This window comes from Pantherophis guttatus, chromosome 17 (assembly GCF_059756535.1).
Source record: "Pantherophis guttatus breed Tessera chromosome 17, ASM5975653v1, whole genome shotgun sequence".
In the NCBI taxonomy this organism is placed as follows: domain Eukaryota; kingdom Metazoa; phylum Chordata; class Lepidosauria; order Squamata; family Colubridae; genus Pantherophis; species Pantherophis guttatus.
The window spans coordinates 3,233,013-3,242,500 of NC_142079.1; the positions used below are offsets into that span (position 1 = coordinate 3,233,013).

At 48.6% G+C, this 9,488-nt stretch overlaps 1 protein-coding gene across 1 annotated transcript in view; it reads left to right on the plus strand.

Annotated features, from left to right (window-relative positions):
* Window positions 1-418: 418 nt before the first annotated feature.
* GAS2L1 (growth arrest specific 2 like 1) overlaps window positions 419-9,488 on the plus strand; it is a 32,777-nt gene continuing 23,707 nt past the window's right edge. Inside the window, exons 1-2 of the mRNA XM_060685168.2 lie at window positions 419-720; window positions 3,975-4,651. Coding sequence (XP_060541151.2) covers window positions 3,998-4,651 — 654 coding nt within the window. The 5' untranslated portion in view covers window positions 419-720; window positions 3,975-3,997. The remainder of the gene's footprint in view (window positions 721-3,974; window positions 4,652-9,488) is intronic.

A 9,488-nucleotide genomic window follows, 5' to 3' on the forward strand; every position in this document is an offset into this window, starting at 1 on the left:
TCCTCTTCCTCCTTCCCTCCTTCTCCTCCTCCACCTCCTCCTCATCCCTTCCTCCTCTTCCTCTCCTCCTTCTCCTCCTCTTCCTCCTCATCCCCTCTTCTTTCTCCTCTTCCTCCTCTTCCTCCTTCCCTCCTTCTCCTCCTCCTCATCCCCTCCTCCTCTTCCTCCTCTTCCTCCTCTTCCTCTCCTCCTTCTCCTACTCTTTCTCATCCCCTCCTCTCTTCCTCCTCCTCCCCTCCTCCTCTTCCTCTCCTCCTCCTTCTCCTCCACCTCCCCTCCTCCTCCTCTTCCTCATCCCCTCCTCCTCCTCCTCTTCTACCTCCTCCTTTTCTTCCTCCCCCTCCCCCTCCTCTCCCTCCTCCTCCCCCTCCCCTCCTTTTCCTCCCCCTCCTCTCTCTCCTCCTTCTCTCCTCCTCCTGCCGGGCGGGCAGCTCCACCTCTTCCTTCGCCTGGAGCCCCGGGATCCCCGGCCAGAGGCTGGGCAGCTCAGCGCCGCCACCCCCCCCCCCCAGCTCGGCTGCCTCCAGGACCCCGGCCGGCTCCCCAGCCCAGCGCCGCCGCCAGGACCCCGGGCAGAGGAGGAGGAGGAGGAGGAGAGCGCCGCACGTGGGCCAGGCGGGAGGGAGCCGCGATGCCGGACCGGCCGGGCTGATCCGCCCGATTTGCGGCGGAGGCGGGGAGGAGGATCCGGCCAGCCTGTCCGGAGCGATGGCCGTGCAGGTGAGTCGGGGGGCGGCCGGTTCCCCCTGCGGCTTTTTCAGCTGCGCAGCTGATTTTTTTTTTATTATTATTTTTTTGATTTGATTTATATGCCGGAGACTCAGGGCGGCTTACAATGCGTTAAGCAATCGCCTTCATCCTTTTGTATATATTTTATACAAAGTCAGCTTTTCTTTTTTTCTTTTTCTCCTTCCTTCTTTCCTTCTCTTTCTTTTCTTTTCTTTTTTAATTTGATTTCTATGCCGCCCTTCTCCGGAGACTCAGGGCGGCTGACAATGCGTTAAGCAATAGCCTTCATACTTTTGTGTATTTATACAAAGTCAGCTTATTGCCCCCACAAACTGGGTCCTCAATTTACCTACCTTAGAAAGGATGGAAGGCTGAGTCAACCTTGAGCCTTGGAGAGATTCGAACCAGCAGAAATTGCAGGCAGCTGGTCTTAATAACAGGGTGCACTAAACCACTGTACTACCAAGGCTCTTTCCCCGGGAAACTGCGGCGGCGAGGATGACTTGCAGGTGGGAACGGCGCCCATCGCGGGTCCTCGCCTCTCCCGCTGCCCGCATCCGCCTGGAGGGCATCGCGGGGTCTTTTGAAAGGCGTGTATGTGGGGAAGGGGGGGGTTTCTCTCTCTGGAGAGGCGCCCGTGGGCAGGCAGGCAGGTAAGGGCGCAGGGTTGGAGCTGGGGGGGGGGGCAGGGAAGGCCGGGAACCATGGGCATTGGAGTCCCTGGAGGAGAGGGCCCTGGAGCCCTTGTGGCAGGAATGCCCGGCGGGAAGCATGGGCACTGGAGTCCTTGGAAGCGAGACCCTTGGAGGTTTTCTGGCAGGGAAACCCGGGGACCATGGGCATTGGAGTCCCTGGAGGAGAGAGCCCTGGAGCCCTTGTGGCAGGAAAGCCCGGCGGGAACCATGGGCATCAGAGTCCTTGGAAGCGAGACCCCTGGAGGTTTTCTGGCAGGGAAGCCTGGGGACCATGGGCATTGGAGTCCCTGGAGGAGAGAGAGCCGTGGAGCTCTTGTGGCAGGGAAGGCCGGGAACCATGGGCATTGAAGTGAGACCCTTGGAGGTTTTCTGGCAGGGAAGCCCGGGAACCATGGGCATCGGAGTCCTTGGAAGCGAGACCCCTGGAGGTTTTCTGGCAGGGAAGCCTGGGGACCATGGGCATTGGAGTCCCTGGAGGAGAGAGAGCCGTGGAAGTCTTTTGGCAGGAAAGCCGGGGAACCATGGGCAGCTGGGACTCCAATGCCCATGGTCCCCAGGCTGTCCTGCCAGAAGGGTCTCCCGCAGCGGGCTCCCCTGTCCGTTTGTCTGTCCGTCCGTCTCTGCCTACCCCCCACCCACACTCCCCCCCCCGCCTTCCCAAGATGTATCCGACCCCTTTTTGCCTAGCCCTAGAGAATGGGCTCTGGAGTTGTTGGAGGGAATTCCCACTCCCGGATTGGAAATGCCCTCTCCCACCCACCAGTCATTCTACCGATGGCTTCTGTCCTTCTCCCACCCACCCACCCACCCACCCCACCGCCGAGTCATTCAAAAGTTGTATCCCTGGGACGGCGGATCGACTGCGGTGGAGGGGCTGAGATCATCAGGATCGCGCGCAGTTGAGCAGAAAGACGTGGGAATCCGTTGGTGCTTAGTTGGTGTTTAGTCGGAAATAAATAGTAACAGTAACCGAGTTGGAAGGGGCCTTGGAGGTCATCTAGCTCAACCCCCTGCTCATGCAGGAAGATCTATACTAGGGATTCGAACCTCCGACCTTCCTGATCGCAAAGCTCAGTGCCTTAGCCACTGAGCCACCTAGTCGGTGGCTGTGAACTATGAACTATAACTTTTTTAAAAAAAATTTGATTTATATGCCGCCCTTCTCCGGAGACTCAGGGCGGTTTACAGTTCACTTCCCATGGAGTGAACCAAGTCTTTTAGTTCTGGAGCTGTTATAATGGGAAACCAAGATGGAATGATGGCTTCTATTAACTGGGTTTTATTGCTGGGTCGCTTCTGACTAACAAGTTTCTTTAGATTCTCCATAGATTTTCAATTGTGTGAAGATCTGGGCTATTCCCAGGCCATTCCAGCCATGGAATAGGATGATCTTGAAACTCCAAAAAAAAAAAAAAAAGACAGCTCACCCAGCTGTCTTTCATGCCTAACTCGGAACTAGAACTCCCAGTCTCCTGGTGATTGGCTCCAAGTCACCATACTGTATAGGGTCTCCTGTTTGAGCAGGGGGTCGGACTAGAAGACCTCTGAGGTCCCTTCCAACTTTTGTTATATGTCACAAGCCTATGGGGAAAGTTGCAAATAGTGATCAACTGACCCCTGGGATAAATGGGGAAGCTTTGGGGGTAGAAAAAAGGGATAGAAAATATATAGAACAACAACTGTCCCCTCTTGAGATTTTCATCCGTCAATCAGCTCGAAGAGAGCGCCAAGAACAAATTGGAAAGTTCTTCTCAAGCCCTCGGGACACGTCGTCGAAAAACAGAAGCTTCTTGGGCGGAGTTGTCTTTCGACAGAAGTCCTGGGCACCACATCTGCTTATTTGTACAGGTGTTAGGCTGGCATCCTACCCGACGGCTGGCGGCACCCTTTCCGAGTAACACGTTTCATTGAAAAGGGCGCGTGAGTTTGTGAGCATAACATGTGCTACTCGGAAAATAGTTCTCACCTGACTCCTCCTGATTTCATTCATGCAGGGATCTGGCCTCTATAATAAAATAAATGAGACGTACCATCCCGGAAGATAAATAATAGAATAACAAGATTCAAATGCAAGTAGATCAGGGGTGAAATCCAGCAGGTTCTAACAGGTTCTGGAGAACCGGTAGCGGAAATTTTGAGTAGTTTGGAGAACCAGCAAATACCACCTCTGGCTGGCCCCAGAGTAGGGTTGGAATGGAGATTTTGCAATATCCTTCCCCCAGGAGTTTGGGGGGGGAAATGGGTATTTTTTTTTTTTTAATTTGATTTATATGCCGCCCTTCTCCGGAGACTCAGGGCGGCTTACAATGCGTTAAGCAAAAGCCTTCATACTTTTTGTATATTTATACAAAGTCAGCTTCATCCAAAACAGGCCGCGTGGGGACTCCTGGGAGGGGAGGGGAGGGGCAAGGTGGGCGGGGCCAGCCAGGAGTGGGATTTGGGGGTTCTCCGAACTGCACAGAATCTTAGCTAGAGGTGTGAATCCCCGCTGGTGGTGAGTCCTTGCTGCCTTGACAATATCTGATATCTCCCTTCCTTTGTGCCTCACAGTGACTACTCCAAGACGCTGAACAATGGCTGACACTAGTAACATCCAGTCAGCGGCTTCTAAGAGCATCCGTCCGTTCCGTTCCAGCGAGGACTATCTCTACGCCATGAAGGAGGACCTGGCGGAGTGGCTGAACACCCTCTACGATCTGGATGTCCAGGTGGAGAACTTCATGGACGCCCTGGAGACGGGCTATGACCTCTGCCAGCACGCCAACAACGTCAACCGGATCGCGCTGGAGTTCCAACAGTCGAACCCGGAAGCCGCTTCCCACATGAGAATCCCTCAGAAGGAGGTCATCTTCCAAGCGAAGAACGTGGTCCCCGGCTCTTTCATCGCTCGGGACAACATCTCCAACTTCATCCAGTGGTGCCGTCAGGAGCTGGGCATCCAGGACGTGGTGATGTTTGAAACGAACGACTTGGTGTTGAAGAAGAACGAGAAGAACTTCGTCCTTTGCCTGCTGGAGGTGGCCAGGAAGGGCTCCAAGTTTGGGATGTTGGCTCCCATGCTCATCCAGATGGAGGAAGAGATCGAGGAGGAGATGAGGGACCAGGTGGCCCGCGGGGAGCTGAGGAAAGAGCAGGTGGTCCAAAATTTGGGGCCCAAGTCTCCCGTGTACCTGAACAAAACCACGCCAAGGATAGCCTTGTGCGACCTCAAGAACCTGGATGAGCTGGTGAGTTCTTGCACGTTATTGGGCCTTTGATTTTATTTACTGAACTTCGTTGCATCTTCCTCTTTCCTTCAACTTCTCCAGATAGCATTTCAAGCTTCCTCTATCATTCAATACGAAGTCACTGAAATTAGAATAGAATAACAGAGTCGGAAGGGACCTTGGAGGTCTTCTAGTCCAACCCCCTGCTTAGGCAGGAACCCCCATACCATTTCAGAGTACCATTGAAGAGTTAAAACAAGATAAAAGGTTTTCCTCTTCGTCGTGTCCGACTCGAGGGCACGGTGCTCAGCTCCGTTTCTTGGCCGAGGGAGCCAGCATTGTCCGAAGACAATTTCCGCGGTCATGTGGCCAGCATGAAGGAGCCTTGGTGGCGCAGCAGACTAAAGTGCTGTTAAAGTAGCACTTAGCTGCCAGCTGCCTGCAATTACTGTGAGTTCAAATCTCACCAGGCTCAAGATTGAGCTCAGCCTTCCATCCTTCCGAGGTGGGTAAAATGAAGACCCAGATTGTTAGGGGGCAATATGCTATTTAGCATACTGTCTTTGGTGTAAGCCGCCCAGAGTCCTCGGAGAGTGGATGGCATAGAAATATGACTAATTATATACATATACATATACATATACATATACATATACATATACATATACATATACATATACATATACATATACATATACATATACATATACATATACATGTAGGTCTTTGGTTATTCGGATTTTCTCCCATGTAAAATTGGAAGTGTCTTGGCGACGTTTCGACGAAGTCTCATTCGTCATCTTCAGGCTGGTGCTTTTGGCTTCGTGCTTCTAGGAGCAATGTGTGATCTCCTAGAAGCACGAAGCCGAAAACACCAGCCTGAAGATGACGAATGAGACTTCGTCGAAACGTCGCCAAGACACTTCCAATTTTACGCGGGAGAAAACCCGAATAACCAAAGACCTACATACAAACACCCGCGAAAACCTCAGAAAACAAATATATATATATTTCAAGCTTTGAACGAAGGTTGTGAATATGCCTCTGGCTAGCTTGATAGGAACCAAAAGGAGCAGGAATCGTGTCTGGATGGGAAGGAAAGCGAGAATCAACTCTGGATGACCTGCATGCCACTCAGGGAAGACCAGAAGTTGTTGGCTACGAAGACTATCTCCTCTAGCTTACTATTAACCTGGTTTGCTGATGGGAAATAGGAAGGTGAGATAGGACAATTCCAGTCTTAGCTTTTAAGTCATGTAGAACTTTAATTGTTCCGAGGAGTGCTTTTCAAGTTGTGGTTTGGAGCCTCCTTAAATATTTAATTCAGTCAACATTTGATGTGTCTTTTTCCTGTTTGTTTTTGGCTGTCTTTGTCTTGCGTCATCTGTGTACGCCCCTTTATTAGATCTGCGGACTCCTTCATCTCTTTCTCCAACCCTGCCTTCGAATAACCCCATTTATGTCAATAAGCCTCTCTCCACAAATGGATTGTATTGGTGGGAATCGTTCTTTTATTCTGGGTCTTTTAAAGTAGGTTACTATGATTGACAGCTAACTATGGGCCAGAGTTAGCCTCCTGCCTGCTTATGGGCTCAATTAAAATGTGACATTAAAAAGGGAGGGGGAGAGAATCGGGAGGTGGGAATTAGGCAAACCCAGACAGACATTCTTGTTATAAAGTTTTACGGGAGAACCAGCCAAACAGCACCAGTAGGCTGTCAAAGGACTCATTATTTAGCAACATGAATAAATGAACGCCAGCCAAATTCAGCCTGGTGTAAAGCCAGACTTTTCCTGATCCATGTTTGGCCTCCGCGTCTTTCTTGTCACACGTTATTGGCATGGTTTGACTTTATCTAATGAAGGAAGGCAGGTTAACAGATTAACTGAGTTGGAAGGGGCCTTGGAGGTCATCTAGTCCAGCCCCACACCCAAGCAGGAGACCGTACACCATTTCTTTCAATCTTTTCTTGAAAGTCTCCAGGGATGAAGCTCCCGCAACTTCCGAAGGCAACTCCTGTTCCTTTGATCGATTGTTCTCACTGTCAGAAAATTTCTCCTTATTTCCAGGTTGAATCTCTCCTTTTTTTTTTTTTTAAATTTGATTTATATGCCGCCCTTCTCCGGAGACTCAGGGCGGCTTACAATGCGCTCAGCAATAGCCTTCATCCTTTTGTATATTTATACAAAGTCAGCTTCTCTTTCTTTCTTTCTTTCTTTCTTTCTTTCTTTCTTTCTTTCTTTCTTTCTTTCTTTCCTTCCTTCCTTCCTTCCTTCCTTCCTTCTTTCTTTCTCTTTCTTTTCTTTTTTTTTTTATTTGATTTATATGCCGCCCTTCTCCGGAGACTCAGGGCGGCTTACAATGCGCTCAGCAATAGCCTTCATCCTTTTGTATATTTATACAAAGTCAGCTTCTCTTTCTTTCTCTTTCTTTCTTTCTTTCTTTCTTTCTTTCTTTCTTTCTTTCTTTCTTTCTTTCTTTCCTTCCTTCCTTCCTTCCTTCTTTCTTTCTCTTTCTTTTCTTTTTTTTTTTATTTGATTTATATGCCGCCCTTCTCCGGAGACTCAGGGCGGCTTACAATGCGCTCAGCAATAGCCTTCATCCTTTTGTATATTTATACAAAGTCGGCTTATTGCCCCCACAAACTGGGTCCTCAATTTACCTACCTTAGAAAGGATGGAAGACTGAGTCGACCTTGAGCCTTGGCGAGATTCGAACCTGCAGTAATTGCAGGCAGCTGGTCTTAATAACCAGCTTAATAACAGGGTGCCTTAGACCACTGTACTACCAAGGCTCTTTGATAGTTGATTGGAAACTCCTTGATCAGTTTCCATCCATTCTTCCTTGTCTGGCCTTCGGGTGCTTTTATAAGTCATAAGTTTATTTTGTCAAGCATATATAAGATAACAGGTAAAAGTAAAAACATAATTCGAATACATGAAAAGAGTAAGTAAAAAAGGAATATTAGGACAGGGACCGTAGGCACGCTGGTGCATTTATGCACGCCCCTTACAGACCTCTTAGGAATGGGGTGAGGTCCACAGTAGGAGGAGTCTTGGTGGTGCAGTGGACTAAACTACTGTTAAAGTAGTATTTAGCTGCCAGCTGCCTACAATTACTGCGAGTTCAATTCTCACCAGGCTCAAGGTTGACTCAGCCTTCCAATCCTTCCGAGGTAGGTAAAATGAAGAGCCTTGGTAGTACAGTGGTCTAAGGCACCCTGTTATTAAGCTGGTTATTAAGACCAGATGCCTGCAATTACTGCAGGTTCGAATCTCGCCAAGGCTCAAGGTTGACTCAGCCTTCCATCCTTTCTAAGGTAGGTGAAATGAGGACCCAGTTTGTGGGGGGCAATAAGCTGACTTTGTATAAAATATACAAAAGGATGAAGGGCTATTGCTTAGCGCATTGTAAGCCGCTCTGATTCTCCGGAGAAGGGCGGCATATAAATCAAATTAAAAAATAAATAAATGAGGACCTGGATTGTGGGGGCAATAAGCTGACTTTGTATAAAAAAGAACACCGCTTGTGGGGGGGACCCAAAAGCCCTACTAAGCAGGTATATACAAAAGTATGAAGGCTGTTGCTTAAAAGCATTGTAAGCCTCCCTGAGTCTCCGGAGAAGGGCGGCATATATAAATCAAACTAATAAAAATAAATAACTAAAATAAACAGTAGACAGTTTAAGGTTAAGGTTTTGGGGGTTTGGGGGGAAGAAACTACAGAGTCAGGTAGTGCATTCCAGGCATTGACCACTCTGTTGCTGAAGTCGTATTTTCTGCGATCGAGTTTGGAACGGTTTACCTTGAGTTTGTATCTATTATTTGCTCGTGTATTGTTGTGGCAATGCACAATACATCCTCTCTGTGGCAGCCCCTCCAATATTGGAAGACTGCTATCCTGTCTCCCCTGGTCCTTCTCTTCGCTAGACCAGCCATGCCCAGTTCCTGCAACCGTTCATCGTATGTTTTAGCCTCCAGTCCCCTCATCATCTTGGTTGCTCTTCTCTGCACTCTTTCTAGAGTCTCCACATCTTTTTTTTAAATCGTGACGACCAAAACTGGATGAAGTATTCCAGGTGTGGTCTTAAGGAATTAGGGAGTCGGGAAAATTAGTCTCTTCTGCAGCACAGAAAATACTTATTGTTCCTTCTGAATACTGCCTTGTGTCTTTGACTGAAAAGCCCATATTTATTTAGGTTATATTATATTTGTGTAAGGTTCCCTTGTTTTGTTTTGTTTTGCTTTTCATGGAAGTTGCTACTTTAAACCACAAGTTGTTTTGGCCCCTGGAGCAAATGTTGGGCTGCTCTTTCCATCACCAACATGTCACTTTTCCATCTTCTTCTCCACCCATGTCAACAAGTAGACATCCAGCCCATAATTTTGAGACCGAAATAGCAGAGAATTACAGAGCCATTCGGCAGTTATTCTTCATGTGGGCAAATGTCCTCGCGTAGCTGAAGGGCGAATATATATATATATATAGGAGGAGGACGGAAAATGAGAAACAAACCAGGACAAACTGAAAGAAAAAAAAAATGTGGGGTGTGTAGGAAACTTACACCGTGGTTGTAAGTCCCTGTCCTTGTCCTTCCACGCTGGTCTGTTACACAGTTTTAGGGGTTTCCTATGAGCCTATCCGAATTTAGCTTGCCTAGCGAATCACAAAATTGTGTGAATGTAACCACTCTTGTAAAAATGGGTTTACAGATTAACGGAGTTGGAATTGGGCCTTGTAGGTCATCTGGCTAATTGTGGGTTTGCAGAAGGTTGCGTGTGAGTCAGCTGATGTCTCTCCCTTTCCTTCTCCGTCCTGGATCAATTGCTGTCTTTATGTTGAGGTGTGGTGCTCCCA